This window comes from Branchiostoma lanceolatum, chromosome 4 (genome assembly GCF_035083965.1).
Source record: "Branchiostoma lanceolatum isolate klBraLanc5 chromosome 4, klBraLanc5.hap2, whole genome shotgun sequence".
Lineage (NCBI taxonomy): Eukaryota > Metazoa > Chordata > Leptocardii > Amphioxiformes > Branchiostomatidae > Branchiostoma > Branchiostoma lanceolatum.
Genome location: NC_089725.1, coordinates 30908728 through 30929454, shown reverse-complemented (window position 1 = coordinate 30929454; position 20727 = coordinate 30908728). Strand labels below are relative to the sequence as shown.

The window sequence follows — 20727 nt, the reverse complement described above, 5'->3', positions numbered from 1 at the left end:
CAAGTACATTTTGTTTAACTAACTTTGAGGCTGAAAGTAAAAAAACAAAACCTTTCTAGAATAAGGAAATGTATTATTTCCAACCAGCTCGTTCCCATGATTCCAACCAACCTCCACCTGCCAAGTTAATGAATGAAAAAAAGTCCACTGTATAGAGAAAATTAACAATTAGAGGCTTCTGTATGTAAGGCCAAACCAATTTACTTTCTTAGTTCTTGGTCGGATGTAAAAAAAAATATGCTAAACTGAAAATCAACATTAAAACAGAGCCAGGAAGCAAAATTCATGTTTTGGTTCACTCAGTTTTAGGGAGTGACTATAGTCAGATCCAAGCTTTCTTTCGTGCCCTTGGTTTTCATTATGACTTTGTGCTAACGGCTTTTACTATACGATGCTTTAGAACCAAAGATATAAATTGGTGTGGCCTAAACAGAGGTTGCTATGGTTTCACTAGTGTAGACTTGCAATGCTGACTTTCTAACATACAAGTGACAGGCAGAAATAAAGTAAAACTCCTTGACATCCCTCTGGCCATACCAAGTCAAAGATCTTCACTGTAATTTCCAACACAAAAGACTAAGCTGACTGCCTGACAGATCCATATCTAACATGTGAAGGCAGGTCTTAGCTTTAATAACATGAAGTAATATATCTAACACAAAAGAACAGGAACTTATCTGTAAAGCACCGGCAATGAGTGAATCACTCCACAGCTTCTGTGAATTAACTTTATGCAGATTGAGCAGTGCGTTCATCCAACCTTTACAAAACTGGTGTTGTGCAGTTGAAAATCAAAATCCATTTTCATTTATGTTGGAAATCCCAGTGTAAAATTTGTCTTCATGATGATTTCTACCAACACCGATGAAGTTTCAGTCTTCGCCTCAAAGTTCATCTACGTTGGTCGTAATAATTCTGAAGTAACGTTGAACTGTATTTATTATTTTCTACCTCTACAAATGTTTTGACAGTCTGTATGCTGTCTTCATCCGTGTAGAACAAACTTATCTTATCGATGCAAAGTAAACTTGTCCTATTGTGACATAGATAGACAGACTGTCAAAATGTTTGTAGAGGAATAAAATAAGGTTGCGTACCCAAGAAGAAAACTAAATGTCCAATTGATTGTTGTTGTGTATCCAAAAGTGAGAAAAGAGTTTTCACTGGGGGACTTCCAGGTGACCCATGTTGTGTGCAAGCCTGATGTTGAATTGTAATTTGCAACAAAAAGACTGGACTAACCCAAAGTTTGAACTGTCCAACTCCAGTCTAAGTTCAATCTTTTTGTTGTAAATTACAGCTCAACTTTGCTTCTGAAGACTCAGGCTGAGGCCACACCAATTTAATTTCCTGGTTAGCGGATTTTTATTTTCCAAGAAAAAAAAATTTTGAAAAAAAAAATCATGAAACAGAAGGCTAGCCCCGCCTTCTATTTTCATGATTTTATTTTTCTAAAATTTTTTTTTTTGAAAATAAAAATCCGTTAACCAAGAAATTAAATTGGTGTGGCCTGAGTGAGAGAAGAGTCTTTTTTCACTGTGGGATGTCGATGTCGTGGGCCACCCTGATGTTGGGGTTGGCCATGGGGTCGAGGAAGGGGTCGTTCTCGGCGGCCGCCCTGCCGACCCGGGTCATGATGACGATGAAGGTGAGGAACGCGATGAGTCCCAGCACCATCATCACGATGAACCTCTTCAGGTTCGCGTCAGGGTCCTTCTTCTGCGTCCCCGCCACGGATCTGATGGAGGGAAGAAGTTACGAGCAAAATTTGTGACTGTGTATATGTACTGTAAACCCAAGCTTATCTATCCATTTAAACCTTCTCCCTGCTGCCTAACTCTGTAACCTATAGAGAATTGGGTGCCAAATGGTTACTTCAATATGCTCAAGGTTAACCCTTACATTAATTGTGATTTTAGAATACTTTTAGAATATATGTTCAAGATGGTTTAATAGACATTATACTTTTCATACCTGATCACAATGATTCATTCATTCATTCATTGATATATACATGTAAGTAATACATATTTTGTGAGTTTTGTGTAACTATGTTTATCTTTTTTCAAAATCATTCTTCTTCATCATAGATTAAGTTGTAAGTACAAAGTCGTAGGTCATACGGATACAATTTTCGTCACTCATCGGTCGATGAACAGTGTAAATTGGGCCTTGATATCAAATGTAACAACAAAGGATGCGGATTTTAAGTGACAGAAACTGGAAATGAAATACTGGTCACCCTTGAGTGGGGAAGACAATATCACTTTGGAAAATCTTTTAATTTTCAGAAAAACATCTCTAAAAATAATGCTTCAAAGTTACAGTAGAAATGAGGATATCATGATATAAAAGAGATGATGCACTTCAACTTCAACAACCCCAAATAACCCCGCGAGGGGCAAAGTAGGGGGGGAGGAGGTCCCAGGCTAAGGTGGGCAGGCCTCCAGCCTGGCGCGGAATGACTCAACGGTAAAATTTTGCTGTATGTTCAGCAACAACAGAGAGTAGAAGGTGATGAAAGCGGACTTACTTGAACCATCTTGAGAACCAGTTCAGCGCCGATCTCCGCTTGTACTTGTTCTCGTCGTGGTCAAACGACGTGTTCCTCAGCTCGTCGTCCTTTGTGGAGTCGAACAGCTTCCTGGGGGAGTAGGTGTCTGGAAAGAGCAGTCATGATTAGGCAAATGAATGAATGAATGAATGGTTTTATTTGGTCATTGTGATCGAAAAATATGAAGTACCTCACAGCCATAGGCTGTATTGCGTACTTTTCACATTATTTTTTTAAAACTGTAGTTTGTCAACAGGAGAGCCCCACTTCTGGCACCAAAAAGAAATACAAAAAAGACTATTCACACTTTCCAATATGGGTATATCCAGGTGTGCTATAGCTTAGACAAGTCAGCCTCCTGCGAAACTTACCAAAGTACAGAACTGGTGTATTACGGCATGAGACTGTTCACCAGGTATACGTATAGAATACAACACGGGGTATTCTGTATCACCCGAGTTGGATCGTAGGCCGGTAGGGCGATCCGACCCGCGGGGGGGGTGGGGGATGTGGGGGGGTGGCGGGGGCTGGGACAAAGAGTGATGCGGAATACAACGTGTTGTATTTTATTTATGTCATACCTTGGTCATACCCACCAGAGAAAACAGATGATTTCAATGCTGAATGCGCCAGAAGTTGAGGGAGTTTTGTGTCCTCGAACACAAAACCGTAACAACATTGATTCTATTCTCCGAATCCGGTATTCGAATTTCCGACGGCGGCGCAACCGGCGCGCTCGAAATGCATTTGAAATATTCTATGGAAGCCTGTGTAATAACACTCCCGAACCCTATGTGATCCGGATAGTTATCACACGGTCCGGAACACCCATATCAGGCCCAGGCATGACATAAAATACCGGATCATACAGTCAAGCCTTTACAAGTGACTAAACAAGGACAGCCAGGCCATTGTTACCACTATTAGTTGGTCCCTTACATAATTTTACCATTGACACAAGCATTTAGATTCTATGTAAAGTGACCGCCTGTCCACACAGACCAGATTCTATCAGCGCCCCGAGTGGTCTTCTTGGGCAGGTTTGACTGTCATACAGAACACCCAACTCACCATTGGCTCCGGGAGAGAACCCTGCGGGCGTCTGGAGGTGGGACATGTTGATGGCCGTGCTGTGCGGAGGTTTGTGATTGGTCGAGGCTGCCGGCTTGCTGTGGGCGGGGCTGAAGCTGTTCTGCTGTTGCCGGGTGTGGTCGGTGACGGCGCTGTTGCCGTGGGCGGGGCCGTTGGGTCTGGTCTGCAGGTAGGTAGGGTCAACCATGCCCGACATGTCTGCATCTGTTCTAACTGTGCAGGGGGAAAATAAGGGCACCGTTACCTTTGCCTTTATTTGAATCTACAATTAGCTTGACATTTCTGTTAGCTATTCTTCCTGTGGTCATTAACATGCATCTTCTCTCTGGAGTAGTGTATACAGTTATTGTAAATTCTAAAATGTTCTCGCGATGGGTGGTTTTATTTTCATGATTTTAGCAGTGATCTCTCCACTGCAAATTCATGATGCTGGGGATATGCTTTTCTTATCTAAGACACAGTAAATGAGACTGAAGACTGATGATGATCCCAGACAAGCCTGCATCAGTTTTTCTTACACAGGGAGGGGGGGGGGGGAAGCTGTCCTTTTCTTTGTGAAAACTAAATAATCAAGCTACATGTACAACCAATTCATGCCCTGCCTAATTAGTCAACATGCAAAATTGCCTTTTTGACATAATTCTCCCTACTATATTTAGAATTTCAGACAGCAGCAGAAATAGTTCTGTTTATCCATACTCACCAGTGGTGGCGGGTAAGTCTTCTATTCTCTCTGTCTCTTGTACTGTACTAGGTATGTGCTCCTCTATCTGTGGGGACAAACAAACTTGAAATCAATACTTAAGTCAAAATGACAAATATCTCAATTTATCTCTCTGTATTTTGTCCTGGTGTGAGTTGATCAAACCATTGATTCCAACAAATCATTGTTTGTTGCTAAATTTCTACTGTTAGCATTATGGTCATGGTTTAGGTTAGGGTATGTTAGAATTACGCAACTTAACAGTTACTGTTACTCAAATGGTCAGACATTTCAGATAGCATTGACTTCTTCTCGTCAGTGTAGCTAGTGACACTGAGTAAGATCTGTAGATCAGCAGTTTAGAATTAGGTTAGAATTAGAATATGGGTTAAGGTTGAGGTAGGCATCCCCTTGAAAGCATAACGTTGCTCTCATCAAACGTCTTGCCAACAAAAAGTCCAGAAAGTTCTCGTCAGTGACTGTGACACTGAGCAAGATCTGTATATTAAAAGGTTAGAATTAGGTTAGAATTAGAATTAGTGTCAAGGTTGAGTCAGGTATCCCCTTGAAAGCATAACGTTGCCCTGATTGTCTTGGCAAGGAAAAATCCAGAAACCGAAAGAACCAACAAACGGAGCCTTACCAGTGGCATCCCCAGCCCGGCCCGCGCCCAGTTGACCTGTGACAGCCACGTCTTCAGCTCGTCCGCCACGGGAGATACCATGTTGGGTGGGGGGAAGACTCCGCTGTTACACTTGGGGCAGGTGTAGCCTGCGGGCGCAGTGTTGGCCGGCAGCTTCTGGGCATAGCTGTTCAGACAGGACCAGTGGAACACATCTGTAACACGATACAGGAAACAGAAATGTTAGTCAAGACTCCACTGTCACACTTGGGGCAGGTGTAGCCTGCGGACGCAGTGTTGGCCGGCAGCTTCTGGGCATAGCTGTTCAGACAGGACCAGTGGAACACATCTGTAACACGATACAGGAAACAGAAATGTTACTGTGTAGCAGCCTTTTCAAGTTGCTACAGTTCTACACAGATTTTTAAATTGATTTTACAGGCCTAGCAGAAAATATTCCTGTCTTAGTCTTACACAGCAGTCTTACTGTAGAAAACTGGTGTGTTACGCCAAAAGGTGGTCTACTGCTTATGCGAAAGAAAAAAACAACAAAACTGTCACATGTGACATGCATAACGTAAAATTGTTATCTTGTAACAAGATAAAAATTAGATGCAAGACTTGCAATTGAAACAGTTGTGCAAAGACAAACGGCACTAGTGGGAGATGTCTACATCATGTGTAATGGAGGGTAAAGATACTATAATTTATAGATGTCAATATCTATATGGCTTCTACCAGCTGCAGTGACTCACCGTAACAGATAAGTCTGACGACGTCTCCGTCTGCTAAGGCCCCTCCACACAGGCTGCACTGTGGGTTGTAGTCGCTGTCCTGTAGCCACTGCAGGTAGGACTGCACGATGCACTGGGGACAGAACAACACGCACGTCAAACACGGTTGTGACTGCCCTAATGCCCCAACCGGTAGTAGTGGTTTACACAATTACAGTGAGAACGTTTCTGAAAGGAAAATTCAAAGTCTTTTCCCAGCTGAGTTTATTTCTCTGGAGGAGGTTGTCAGGTGTTGTACACGTAAATGGTTAGACAATCACAATCAGCATTATGTTGAAATGTTGATGTTCCACAAGGACCTGACCTTGGCCCAACTTTTGATCTATATATGATCCACCCAGATGCGATATTCTCCGAGGTCTTGCGGGGCAGGTTGTGATAGGTTTTGGAAATTATTGGTAGGGCCATCAAACTCAAAGCCTACTACGTATACAGCATCAATGTTGGTGCACATGTACCTCAAGGATCCCTCTGTGGTCCAACTTTGTTCATCATTTTGAAATATAATGATGCACATAACATGTAGCCTATCGGTACTAAAAATTATGTTTGTACATGTATTGGTTATGGGGATATGCAGCAGGGAGTAGATTTCCTGTGCAGCTGTTGTTGGAAGGACAGAGGCAATGTTGTATTACTGCTGCAGCTGTGGAACTCTTACATCTTACGGAATACACCCCTCCTTTCATTTTTAGGGAAAGTGTTGTATAAATGTTACACATCTTCTTCTTCTTTCGGTTTAGGCAGCCGCCTTCAACGTGGTGAAGATTTTGGTGCCTTTAAACTTACTGGAAGTCTACTGCAAGTTGGGAGTGAGGATGTGAGATGTAACAAACCGGGGGTTGGGAATGGGAGGGGTGGGGAGTTAAACCTGTTAAACCTGTTGTTTGAAACTGTCGAGAGTTGAACTGAGGGCGACGGAGGCTGGAAGGCTATTCCATTCTCTGGCTGTCCTGGGGAAGAAGGACTGTACGCTGCTGGGTGCAAATGTCTGGACGAGCGGGATGGTGCCGCAGGGGTGAGGGCAACTCTCGAGTTTATAACTTCAAGGCTATTATGGTACTTATAAAAAGTGATGAGTCTCGCTCTCCGTACATGTACATGTACGGAGAACAGGCAAAGATTCCACATCAACTTGACCAACCCATACACACCGTGTCTTGGTACATGTAGTTCAGGTTATGTTCTGGACTTCTGTAGATGTTTGGACATTCCATGCACGTTTTCACACTATACTAGTAAGTATAACGTCGGATACTTGTGGCATCCGATATCTGTAAAAAAATTCCCCACTGTACATTGACAGTCGCAGGAAAGTCGTGTCTTGAAGGCAAAAAAACATCGATCGTACTACTCCCTCCCTCCCATATCATAGACCAAATATTTTCGCTACTCATAACAACGTTTGGGCGTGTTTGGAAAGAATGGTGTTCCGTCCTTTCTATCATGAGGATCTGGAATCTAAGTGACGTGGCGTTCGAAGCACCAGAGCGTTCCCAATTTCTGCCAAATGTGAAGACGTGCAAATCATCAGAACGACTACAGCTCAGACAAACCAGGCAGACGACGCGACATGTCATGCAAGACTACAAAAAAGCGACACAACGAAAACTCACCTTCGGATGGTTGGACACCAGGCAGTATTCACACACGTTCACTCTGTGTTCGAAGCAAAACAGGTTCGTTACTTTCTTCTTAGGACACTTGCAGAGTCCCATGTTGACGAAAACCCGTAGAAAACCGTCTGTTTCGGAGAGAAAGTGATTATTTTTTACCAAAACTGTATGACACACTTCCTGGGTTCCACGTCCTCTGAGCCCGCGCGCAGGGTCACCGCGCAGGGGTCTATGTATTTACCGAAATACACGAAATGTACGAAATACACATGAAGTTGAGTGAAATCTACCGAAATACAGTAAGGTTTGATGAGTAAACACCACAGGTTGATATGTTTCGGCATGTAATAATGTTGTTGTCGTTGTCCATGTTTAACGTCTATTATATCGCTAGACGTGGTCTCTTGGTGCTGAATGTGATGATAATAATATTTATGCCCCTGGCGACAGGAAGAAGACAGACAAAATGCCATCTTGTTATGACATAACATTACGCAATGTTTGTCTTTTAAGCGGTATCTGAGTCATTTACCCACAAAGGAAGGTGAGATCTACCGACAAACAGGGTGATTTGATGAGTAAACATCACAGGTTGCTATAATATGGCATGAAAAAATGTATATATGGCCCTGGCGACAAGAAAAAGACAGAAAATACTTGGCGATCTCGGTCGGCCGCCGCAATACGTGTTCAATGATGACACCCGTCATACTGTACTTCGGTAAATTCCACCAAGGTCGTTAAATACATGTATTTACCCTCCTTGTTTCCAAACATCTTCATGTGTATTTCGGTAAATACACGGACTCACCACGCAGGGGTCACAATGGTCATGTATCAATCGACCAAGAGCGCCCTCTGGCGATTATAAAATGACGAGCATATAAAATAATAGAGGAGTTTTCAAATTTGTCTTTTCTTTCTATATCCCAAAGCCATTTAATGCTAGTCCTTTCACAGTTCCAAAATGAGATGAACGTAACGGTTGGTTTAAGCAAATGCGATGTGGTCTCACTAGTCCATGCTTTAAGCTCTTGCGAACATTTCATTATTTTCCTTTACTTAAGTTAGTTATTGGTTCAGCATGTGCATGCCAGGGTTGCCCAACTAGCCGGAGGCTATTACTAAGGGCGAGCCTTTTCACTAAAGTTGGAAAGTTTACTAATGGGCTCTCAAATTGGGAGAGATCCATTTCTGACTGGTCTTCAATTCAAATCTTCAATTCACATACCAACATTGCAGACATACAACAAACGTTAGCCTGGATGGCGTTGATATTTACAATGTTCATTACATATATGGTCTTACTTTATGATAGTTAAATGTTATTTTGGAATCCTCCATTTTTGCATTAGAACAGTCGCTTTTTGCAAGGGGAGGGAAATGGGCGATACATGTTGTTAATGTATTTGATCGTACAAATGTTGCCTTTCTAGTAGTAGTACTTATGTGCACGGAGGCTGATTGAAACCTGTCGGAAACTGGTCACCTTTAATTGAGAAACACAGGTTCAAGTGTTCGTCGGTTGCTTACCCTTTGCAGATATTTGTTTGTAGTAATTCATTCAAGGAGAAGTAAAAACAAATGAAGAACTAGTATGCAAGCCGTAATGGCGTGCTATCCATATTGTTATTTCAACTTAATGCTCTACACCATTGTGTTATCGTGCTAACGGCGGACGGCATCTGCTAGATGCGGGTAGATCCCCCATTCAATATTCATACTTGTCAATACTTATTAAGTAAACGTGCGGATTCGACTAGCCTTTGAAAAGTCTTTTTTCATAATTGTGCGCTTTCTTTCTAGTGGTGCGCTTTTTTCTTTCATCGCCTGGAAAGACGTACACAATGCTGCAAAGATACGTGCAAACCAAGCCGGCGCCACACATCTGCTTGGAGATCCGTCAATACTGGCCCATACTGCGGAGATCTGGACATGCGTGACCGAGCCACCCGGGATAGGGGAGGGGGCGGAGCAAACCTGTCAATCACAGCACAGGTAGCGTTGTCTCACCTGGCCTGGGTAAACACCTGACGCACCTTTCCAACATGTCCGACAGGTACGTACGTCTAGCTTAGCCAAGTTCTGTCTTATTTGGTTGAACTTGCAACTCCTTGTCGCTAGCAAACTTGTCGGGGCAAGTTCATGAAGACAACGACTTCGTGATCATTAATAGATATTTGTTGCGGGACGATGAGTTGAATATTGTAGTTTGTGTGAAGGTTTGTGTTTACATATCGGTCAGATTTTGTCAGATACGGAATCTTAACCACGTTTCGTCACCGCTGTACAAATTTGATCCTTTCAGTCAAAAACTAAAGTAGAGAGCTTTCTGCTGATCACCTACTAGACATGTAGTTTGTTGTGGAACCCTGGGTTGAATAATGTGTAAGTTGTTTGAAGGTGTTTAAAGATCGTGTTTACATACTGGACGGATACGGAAGCTTACCTAATGCTTTGTCATCGCTAAACTTATAATCTAATCTGTGTCTCTCTCAAACCTCTCGGGCAAAAACTGCACCAGAGAGCTTTCTGGCGATCATACAGCTAGACATTCGAACTGTTGTGGAATCGTTCGTGGGTTGAAGATTCTACAGTCAGGGATCATAAAGGGGTGACGTATGCTGTGTGAAGGATTGCATGATTGTGTGTGCAGAATCGGTGAACAGGAACACAGCACTGCGACCCAGGGGCTTCCAAGATATCCTGGGTTTGTTTGCGGTAAAAATCATATAGAAAGTTATTAAATCTCACTTGTCTTTTCACATGCAGTCCTCAGTAACCTTCCGGACGTTGACCCCGAGTCGGGGGTGCCACTGGCGACACCGGCCGTGTTCCCATTCAAACATGGCGACCAAGCCGGGAAAGAAGGTCAGATTCAAGGTCAGAAATCTGTTCTCGAAGAACAAGTACAAGAAGTTCTCCAAGTCCAAGGAAAGGCCTCCGCTTCGCAAGGAGTCGGAAGAGTCAATAACAGCCTTAGGCGATGACGTTGAAGAGAACAAAGAACTGAACTTTGATCTTAAGACCAGTCATACCACAGTTGTTAAATCCCAGCAACAGAAACGCCGCAGTGTGAAGTTGGATGTGGGAGACCTGCTGTACGGCGGGGGGCAGGGCGGGCAGCCTGACCGGGAGACGGAACCTTCCTCCTCGGGCCACATGGCCGCCGGCTCCCACAGGGAAGAGGGGACACAGCCCGGGGAGGACCGAGACTTGGACCTGCGACTTGTCACGAAGGACGACAGCGAGGACACTTCTTTGAGCGACACTGAGACAACAGAGAAAGTGTTTTCAGCAGAAGTTCACACCGACAGTCGTGACGCAGAAAATGAGACACAGTGTGACAAAAACGTAAGGAACTCTGTCAACAGTGATCCAGATAACGCCACACAGTCCCAGTCAGTGAAAGAGGCGCTCTCTTCTTCGAAAAAAGTCGAAGGAAAGTCGAAAGAAAGGAAGAAGAAACGCAAGAAAGTGACCTTCTCACCCACGTCTACCAAGTACATCCAACTGGAGGCCTCCCAGGAGACCTTAGACGTCTACGTGGTGGAAGAAAAGACGATCAAAAAGAAGAAATCAAAGAAGAAGAAAATCAGAAAGGTACGATTTTTTTTAGCTTTATTCACCTATCTACATAATATTTTGATAGTTGCATATATATCCGCAATCTTCGACTATCCATTTGAACAATGAAGAAAATGATGTTTCAACTATCTGATGCCTAGAAAACCAATCAAACAATAAATAATATATCTATCTATCGATCGATCTATTGATCTTAATCAAATCATTTGATTGATTTGGCTGTCACAATGACGACGTATTGGCACACAGACAACCCCCATAAATGGAACCGTTATAAACAGGGTGATATGATAAAGAGGAAGCAACGTTTGTTTCTTCTTGAAAGTGCCTTTCGTCATTCTCCGTGTACTTAACTGTGCGTTTTCTGAGTTGTTGAAACACCACCTGTTCTGTACGTGACGTCAGTGTCTTTTGTCTTGCACAGAGAATCCGCAAGGCGGCGCGACTGAGCTGGCGGTACCTGATGGCGGGCTTCCAGAACATGACGCTGACAACGCCGTTCTACTTCACCACGTCCACCATGGAGAGCGTGTACACCCCGCGGCCCAGTTACCCATGACAACCGTTACCACGGCAACGACGAGAAGGAAGTTCTCAGGAAAGCCTACAGCAGTCTGGAACCAACGAAACTGTTTTCTTCTGGAAGGACTCCGAGCATCGAGAAAGTTTGAGAAAGATAAAAATTAGTCTAGGGCAGAGCCCTAATTGAATGTTGCATAATAGGAAAAATAAAAGTGTCAGTACAGATTGGATGCACCGGGGGTCTTTGATATGACTTAAACTCTTCGGATGGACCCTAGCGACCCTATGCGATATGCACATAGACTTTATGACGCTGAACAAATTTATGGACGCTGTTGCCGAGTCATACATACGTGGCGCAATTACAGAACAGAGACTATACAGTGTGATATAATTATAACATCGATATAGTTGTTGGCCAAGACTGGTCACAACTGGCCAAGACTGGTTTCATCAACTTCATGCCATGAGATTATTAGATGTAGATGTGTCTTCCCACAAGTGTAATAGGTAATTTTTGTACTAGTAGTCCTACAGTGAAAATGCAGGTAGTTCTTTAAATGTTTTCAATATTACATTCTGATAAACATATGTAAGGAACTTCGAACAATATGAATAGATAATGAATTTTGTACATAGAGGATTTGTGTTGTCAGTGTTGTCACGGTTTTAAAAACTTATGAAAATCCTTGCTAGAAGCTGTGTATGTATATGTGTATGTGTTATGCTTAGAAACGAATTATGTTGACTCAGACAGTTATGACGTGCTTTTAAGTGACGTGTTTATCCATCAATTGAATTTTTGAGTATGCGAGAAAGCTGTAGAGTAGGGTAGTCAAGGAGAAGACCTGGCATTCTGTGTGTGTGTGTGTAGGAGGGGGGGTATGAGGAGGTTGAAGTTACTCCCTGACTCTTCTATAGAAACCCTCCCTCTATATTTCCTGACTAAGACATTGTCTTCCTTACATTCAGTACATTCTTTTTAAAGATGATGAATAAATGCAAAGGTCAATGATTTGGATCGAAACAAAATTTGCTGACTAGATCTGTATCTGTATCTATGTAGCCGGTACAACCGCCATTAGGCGTAACACACCAGCTTTGCAGGCACGCGGCGTGGCAGCAGCTGGTTATATCACACCGATCAGTCTGTTACACCTAGTCTTTGTATATCTGACTACAACCGTTCTTTAAAGCTACTTAGTGAAGATGCTCCTACAGTACTTGATGACAGCGAGTTCCATTCTACTATGGTTCTCGGAAAATACGAACTTTTTGAACATATCAATCCTTGGGTGATAACTACGGTGCTTAAAAGCATGACTATTTTTAGTCCTCTTCTGACTAGATCATCATTGTCTTCTAGCTGTACAGTCCATGACACACTTTGAATTCGGTAAGAAGCATCGAATTTTCACTCTGTAAATCAATAGTTGATCAAAAGGTATGTATTTTGAACCATGTATATGGAATAATATGTGTATGTATTTATTAGGACTTTACATGATGTAAACTGTATCCTTGTTATATATCTTGCCGGACCCTTCCATCTCCCCTCACGACCTCAATGAAAAGCGGCCAGCAGGCCGAATTTAGCTTCTCATGAATAGACAAAGGTCTAAATAAAAAAGCAAGTTTGTTTATTTGTATTGCATACCCGGTAAACCGCCTCATGGCGTAACACACCAGGTTTGTACTGAAGAGTACAAGCTGCATTCTACGTGCTTGAGGTGTGGCTCTCCTCAAACACGGGACCTCCATTTAACGTCCTATCCGAGAGACGTCCCTTACCGAAGCTAGGTACTCATTTTCACCTGAGTGAAGTGAGGAAAGTCGTGTAAAGTGCCTTTTCCAAGGGCACAACGTCAACGGGACAAATCAGGGAACCCCGGATTCGAAATCAGTACCTCTGGGTTCTGGGGCCGAACACCCTGCACCTTACAAGTTCAGGTGTAAGTTAATCAAACCTTACAACCTGGGCTCCAGGTTGACACCTTGGTGAGGTAACCTCCACCTCTTATGTCAACCCTTTCACTAATATCAACAAATCAAGAAACCAACTAAATCAATACAAAAACACATGGTTAACAGTTTCGTAAAGTACCTTTATTCTTCACACCTCGCTTTTGCATACAGCAGCCAAGCAAAATATATCACGAAAAGAAAATATATCAACATTGATCATTGTTTTTTTATGAAATGTTTTCGCACAGACATGACATGAAAAGAAACGATATAGTAAAAGGAACCTCAGTAACGCAAAAGTATATCTCACTTTAATCCGAGACTGAAAAATGTAAGACTCATCTGTCTGTCGGTCATTCTGTCTCAATTATGAATATCTAAAACAAACGTTGAACCTTATTGTCAACAGTACCTCGCTAGATAAGATATGTAGGACGTATCGTGTACAGAAGCCGCAAGTCAGCACCTGTGCTGCGAGTTTAATAAACCATTTCTCTCTCTCTTTCTCTCTCTCTCTCTCTCTCTAGGCAGGCAGGCAATTAGCTGTACTATCAATAGACAAAAACTTTTAGATTCTACTTGTAACGTTACAGGTCTTCTTCTCGTAGACTTTGCCGCAGTCTGGACCACTGGGTCCCTGAGGATAAAGAGAAGTTGGGCAATCAGTTTAATTAGAAAGGGCTTCCCTGTTTTGCCAATCGTCTTGCTATGTATATATACATTTTGTGTCTATTTCCTATTGTTTTATCGCTGTACATTCTGAGTAACTTAGTGCACTTGTTGGTCGTCTCCTGTACGTTACAGTTCCGTATGGTTTTCCATTGCCTCGTTGGATGAAAATGCCGTCATTTCCAATGTACATGTATAATAAAACAGTACATGGATTTCAAGAGTTCTCTTTACCTTCACTCTTCAGGACCGTTCTTGACTTCCTCCAGCTCCTCCAGCTCCTCCTCCAGCAGACCCAAGGCGGCATCTTCCTCCGCTTCCTCCAGCTCAGCCGCAGCCTCCTGGAGACTTGCCACTTTCTTCTCGAAGGCATCGCCTGTAAAAAGAAAGGAAAGTGATCTCGAACCAGTTTAGCTCAAATGAACTCAATGAACAGATGAGCTAATCTTCCACTGGTCGTGACAGGGAAGACAGACGCTATGTACAGTATTTACAGGTTCATTGTACCGGGGAAATTCCCCTAGCTCTTTTCGACAAGCACACTGAACAGTGGACCACGGCTTAACGTCCCGTCCAAAGGACTGCGATCTTTAACGGTAGCGTGCATGTCGGGTGAGCGACACAGCCGGGATCGAACCCAGGGCTTCTAGTTCCAGAGGCAAGATCGCTAACCACTGGACTACGCACGCATGTAAACGTAAGCTTGCCTGTAGCAGACGACAAACACAGGTAACGGTTAGATAACAAACATAAGAAGTGAAATGAAGACTTTATAACCACATGCCTGTGTGAGGGAATATAGCATTACCACAGCAGCCGCGACCCGCCAATCGAGCAACGAGCCCAGCATTGCGATTTTACTAACGAAGTGTTATGTGCTATGTACACGCAATTCGGCCTATGACTGCGAGGTGGCAACGTACGTACGTTGCATTCTGATATTGTGAAGTATTGTTTGTGCTTGTGAAATAAAACCATTGATTAAAGGAGTTGTATGTATACGTAGCCTGTATTTACACAAGCTCTCGGCCGGAGGTTACTGACCCCCACGGGATGGCGGTCACAGGACCGGCTGACTAGGAGCGCGATTTGTCAGGCTATATGTATACGCACCATCGAGATCACCACCACTCCTCTCCAACAGCTCCATCAGATTCAGGGCGGAATCACTCTCCGCTCCATGCAGCAGTTCCTCCAACTTAGCACGGGTATCTTGGAGAGCCTGTACCCCCTTCTTGGATCCTGTGGATAGATGGACATTAAAAGTGCTCAAAGTCATATCCCGAAGTAGTCAAGCTCAAATAAACTTTATGGACCAATGAGGTAATTTCCCACTGGTCGTGACAGACGCCATATGCAGTATTTACTTGCCAACTTGCAGTTGAACGAGGTGCTAACAAACTGTAACAAATTGTACACAATTAGGTGCCAGCCTTTTCCTGCGTATGTAAGTTTGTGGTTTGAATAGATAAATAAATAGATAATACACGACCCGTCCAATCGAAACCGAACTGATTGTTGTTTGCAAGTCTAGCCGCTGGTTTGCCAGTGAATTTGGAGTTTGTGTGTTCATACAGTGTGCTTCTCGCAGATTATTTCTGTCGTATTTGCAACTGAAACCATCGTGCATAGACGATTTATATGTATAGTGAGTTGATCTTAGTAAGCATGATTTCTAAAGGAGGTGAAACGACAAAAAATAGGAATTTCGACAGGACCAAGAAATGGTTCGATGTTACATAAGATGATTAAGTAAACCTTGAGGAGTGTGTTTACATCGACCTGGAACCAATTAGACCTTCTGAAGAGACATTGAATTACAAGGACTCTCTGTTAACTTGGCGGTAAAGTGTCCACGGTGAAGTGTCAGGGTTATGAGCTAAGTTCTTGGCCTTCACTTGTTCCTTATAACTTCATTATCATACAATACTGTTTTCATGCTACAAAGTTGCCAACCCGCACGGTGTAGGTGAGGATGAATGTCTGTGACTGCTTTACCTTTTTGACAATATTGGGGAGCATATACACACCAGGGCTCTACCAGAACGACGGATGTCAGCACGACAGCAATCAGCAAAGCAGCCTTCATACTGTGGACGGAAAGGGTTTGGATGAAATAGGGTCGAGAAAGATGGTAAATTATCTAAAAATGCCTTTCTGACGACTTGTGTCTAATACTCCATACATAATCAATCAATCAACCAATCAATCAATCAATCACCAAATCAATCGATCAATCAACCAATCAATCACGCAACCACGCAACCAATCAACCAATCAACCAATCAAGCAACCAATAAAAAAATAAATAGATAACGTTTACAATAGTGTCAACTTTTACAATAGTGTCAACGGGACGCCATCGGTTTGATGTCTAGTTCTCCGCACATTTAAAGGAGTCACCATGTCATCCGACGACCTTTACATAAAGGATTAGCTTAACGACGTTAATCCTGCGTGTATCGGCCTACCAAAATACAAGAGCTCCGATGTAGCGATCAAAATTCGTCTTTAAGAGTAACTCTGAGATCCCTCTATCAAGCTGAAATATCCGAGATTGTTCTGCTAATGCTCTGTGGCAAATAATAATAATACTGGCAATATCTGCTTATTGAACGGACTAAAGAGCTCGTCGGACCAGCTTTTTGACATACTGGAATCGGTGAAAGGTGCGGTCCTTGACGAGGAGGTGGACCTGAAATTCACCATACTAAATATGGACACACTTCAAGCGAGTCAAGTTTCAAATCAAATCAAATCAAATCAATCTTTATTCAAGCAAACTGGCAGACATTAAAATTCTGAATTGATTTGCTTTTACATGGCAGCAATTTAAAAGCATTTCAAATGACTTAAAAGCATTACAACATTTTAAAATTTATAAGGGAGTTGATTAAACGAAACGAACACATTAAAAGCTGTACACTTTACACTGTGACATAACAAAAGCGAAGTTTAAAGTTGATTTGTTGTCGAATTAAAAACCCCAGATCAGAGAAAGGTTTGAAATTACCAACGCACGACAATCATTACTGATGACCAGAACTCGAAATTCCAGGTAAACAAAAGCAAAGGGGCGTCGTAAGTAAACCTTGGCCTTGTGTTGACAATGACGTCACACTACCTCCGCAATCTGGGTAAAAATCTCTTTGGTAGACATAAAGGTTGACAATTGAGTGCAGTACGTCGAGATATCTCTGCTTTGCTTCTTTCGCCCGAGTTGTGTATTACTCTGCAGCAGTATCGATCGTGACGTGACGCCATCTAAGGCTCCATCTTTTACCCTCGGGTGATTTGCATACAAAACCAGACTGTAGGCCCCAAATTAAGATAATTGTCATGTCTCCGTCCCTACGTTTGGGTAGAGCTAGAGAAATTCTTCTTTCATTCGCCTTGCAAAATTCCTTGCAATCTATTCACAACCATACTGTAGTCGACGCGCAGCGTCCTAATTTAAATTCTGTTGGCTGTAGTCTCTCTTGTTGCTTGATTTAACTCTATAAGAAGAGTTCTATTTCACGATCGCTGACAGACATGCGCATTTGGTCAACGCGAAGCACGTTCCACAACAAAGCCGTTTTCGACTTTTCTACTCGTTGTGATGCCAATCACAATGCAGTTTAGAAAAAAAAGAGGAATATAAGTGCTCACTGGCACTCTACGTTTGTTGAACTTTGAATGTGACACGTATAAGGACCAGAAAAGGGCAGGGCCTGCACAAGTAGGTTTTAGCCGCTTCCCTTAAAAATTCTGGACATATACAAAACTTGTTTTCAGGACAGCGAGTGTAGAAGCCCCGGTAGTAATCGGATGGCACCCAGGCTAATCATATCTGGTGGTCCAAACATCGAACTGAAAGTCTTGGAGCAGAATGTTGCACGTTGTGGCCTCTAACCGTGCGATTTCAACGGTTGTTCAACAGTCTCCTTCTTACCGCCTCCCGAAATCTATTGGCTGATGAACACCTTTAAGTGACTCTTACCTTGAAACAGTGATGGTCAGCTACAGACGTATGGATTAGGGGTGGGTACCGGTACCGTGTAACGGTACAAAACCGGTATTTCTTAATGGACCGGCCCAAAAAAAACCGGTCCGTATAAAATCAGTGGACCGGCCTATGGACCGATTGGAAAATTCATAGTACCAGGCGGCCACATAACTGGTCTAAGAAAATACAAAACAGTAGATTTAACTTCGTTTTCGAAGACGTTAGCTGTCAATCATACCTAGAAACACTTAAAGGATTAGTAAACAGACGGCGAGAAGAGTATAATTATAATTTTGAGACAAAGTGCAAACCTAAGAAATTATATCGTTCCAGACATGACGTTTGGAGACTTTTGCGTGTGTCTCGCTCTCCAAAATATGATGTACTGCGACAGTACTATAATCAGGTACAGGTACAGTTCCGGACCTGGACCTGACCCTCTGGACCTAGACCTGGACCGGACCTGAATTGTTTGTACCGGTACCCACCCCTAGTATGGATCTATGCGGGGAGTCCGACTCGGTGCGGAAATTCTATACAGGCGACAATTTTCGGTGTTGTCACAAGCGCGCACGAGAGTGTTCTGGGGTGATGTCTCCTCTAACAGAACAATGAGCTAGCTGGTCGAGCAAGAATTTTGAGATTCTTCCTCTAGGATCGGTGAAGGGAGCGGTGAAGGTGCGGTCGACATCAACAAAGGGGCCGGTTTCGTCATACGACATACTAGTCCTCTCCAAGCAGAGGTTGGCGGGGAAGATTGTGACCTTCTTATAGATAATCATATGCCCCATTTTCTTTCTGCCGACCCGACCATACTACATACTACGTACGGGTAAAAGGTTTTCTAACTGCACTTAGTCTCGCACCGCAAGTGGCACTTTCGCGCTGCTAAAGTTCGACCCCTCCACTTCAAATCTTGTATGTGTACCTCCGACGTAGCCCGCGGCTGCCGAAAATTACCTGCTACTTTCATCAGTCATGTTAGTTACAAATCTGCTTTCACCCCTTTGACCTTTCAGATCAGTTAGGCGGGCTTAAATGGAATTCTGTATCGCTATAAACACCTTTCTGCAGCCGTTTAACTTGAAAACCGAACCGTCTTTTAGGTTCTTACTCTGAGCAATACATATAATTGAGACCATGATTACCACAAATGTTTTGTTGTGAACCATATGAGAAGAGAAGGAGAGTTGTAGCCTCCTTAGCAGGGTCTGCTAGTTCGTTTTATGATGGCGTATCTGTTCTATTACACTCGGTTTCTGTTGATATTGGGCTCGGGTCGCTGTTGCCAGGCCCCATAGAGCCTACTATAACTCGGGGCCTGATAACTACTATCCGACTGCGATTTCATAATCGCTGACAGACATGCGCATTTGGTCAGCCCGAAGCACGTTCCACAACAAAGCCGTTTTCGACTTTTTAAGAGATCGTTGTGATGCTTATCACACTGCCTAGTTTGTCAAAAACTGAATATAAAGGCCTGTAGCGGAGTTCTTTACCTTATTCTCACGGTCACTTAACGTTTGTTGAACTTTGAAAGTGACACTTATAAGGGTCTGTTTATTCTTAATCGATTGTGATATCTGGAGGTCTAAACATTGAACTGAAAGACTTGGAGCAGAATGTTGCACGTTGTGGTCTCTGACCGTGCGATTTCGACCGCACTGAGTTGGTCACTATCGTGGTGGACATATGTATAAACTGTTTACATTATCGCCTACTGGCATCTATTGCCTGATGAACACCTTTAAGCAACCCTTACCTTGAAACAGTGGTCAGCTACAGGCGTATGGATCTATGCGGAGAGTCCTACTTGGTGTGGAGATTTTGTTCTACAGGAAATTCTGTACAGGCGACAATTTTCGGTGTTGTCACAAGCGCGTACGAGAGTGTTCTGGGGTGATGTCTCCTGTAACAGAACAATGAGCTAGCTGGTCGAGCAAGACTTTTGAGATTCTTCCTCTAGGATCGGTGAAGGGAGCGGTGAAGGTGCGGTCGACATTGACAAAGGGGCCGGTTTCGTCATACGACATACTCTCCAAGCAGAGGTTGGTGGGGAAGATTGTGACCTTCTTATCGATAATCATATGCCCCATTTTCTTTCTGCCGGCCCGCCCGTAGTACGTACTACGTACGGGGGAAAGGCTTAAAAGCTGCACCCAGTCTCGCCCCGGAAGAGGCACTTTCGTGCTGCTACATTGTATTAAAAGTTCGATCCCAGCACTGCAAACCGTGTATGTGCACCCCCTACCTAGCCCGCGGCTGACGAAATTACCAGCTAATTTCATCAGTTACAAACCTGCTTTCCCCACTTTGACCTTTTATTTCAGTTAGGCGAGCTTAAAGGGAATTCTGTATCACTATACACACTTTTCTGCAGCCGTTTATTATAACTTAAAAACTGAACCGTCATTCAGGTTTTTACTCTGAGCAATACATAATTGAGACCATGATAACCACAAAATGTAGGGCAAGGCGACGACCGTTTCAAAAAGCGACGGCCGTTTCAAAAGGCGACGGCCGTTTCAAAAGGCGACGGCCGTTAAAGAGACGGAAATTAGCGTTCGCTACGATCAACGGTGAATTAAAACAGCTTACTACGTCTCAAAGTACA

At 43.2% G+C, this 20727-nt stretch overlaps 3 protein-coding genes across 4 annotated transcripts; 1 reads left to right on the top strand and 2 right to left on the bottom strand.

Moving 5' to 3' along the window:
* Positions 1-1462: 1462 nt before the first annotated feature.
* LOC136434010 (zinc finger protein-like 1 homolog) lies at positions 1463-7615 on the bottom strand. The gene is made up of 7 exons (XM_066426661.1): positions 7382-7615; positions 5727-5838; positions 4993-5186; positions 4350-4416; positions 3626-3859; positions 2534-2660; positions 1463-1738 (listed from the first exon to the last, which is right to left on the bottom strand). The coding sequence occupies exons 1-7, from the start codon at positions 7481-7483 to the stop codon at positions 1534-1536; spliced, it is 1041 nt and encodes a 346-aa protein (XP_066282758.1). The 5' UTR covers positions 7484-7615; the 3' UTR covers positions 1463-1533.
* A 1674-nt stretch (positions 7616-9289) lies between these two features.
* LOC136434008 (cylicin-1-like) lies at positions 9290-12523 on the top strand. The gene is made up of 3 exons (XM_066426657.1): positions 9290-9440; positions 10154-10984; positions 11394-12523. The coding sequence occupies exons 2-3, from the start codon at positions 10229-10231 to the stop codon at positions 11526-11528; spliced, it is 891 nt and encodes a 296-aa protein (XP_066282754.1). The 5' UTR covers positions 9290-9440; positions 10154-10228; the 3' UTR covers positions 11529-12523.
* Positions 12524-13575: 1052 nt separating this feature from the next.
* LOC136434009 (uncharacterized) lies at positions 13576-20037 on the bottom strand. Of its 2 annotated transcripts, XM_066426658.1 has the most exons (6): positions 18615-18711; positions 18108-18143; positions 16124-16215; positions 15239-15367; positions 14360-14501; positions 13576-14093 (listed from the first exon to the last, which is right to left on the bottom strand). In XM_066426658.1, exons 3-5 carry the CDS (start codon positions 16212-16214, stop codon positions 14362-14364), a joined length of 360 nt encoding a protein of 119 aa, XP_066282755.1. In that variant the 5' UTR covers position 16215; positions 18108-18143; positions 18615-18711; the 3' UTR covers positions 13576-14093; positions 14360-14361. The 2 variants fall into 2 exon arrangements, with proteins under 2 accessions (XP_066282755.1, XP_066282756.1); XM_066426659.1 differs by lacking the exons at positions 18108-18143; positions 18615-18711 and adding an exon at positions 19876-20037.
* Between the last annotated feature and the right edge of the window lie 690 nt (positions 20038-20727).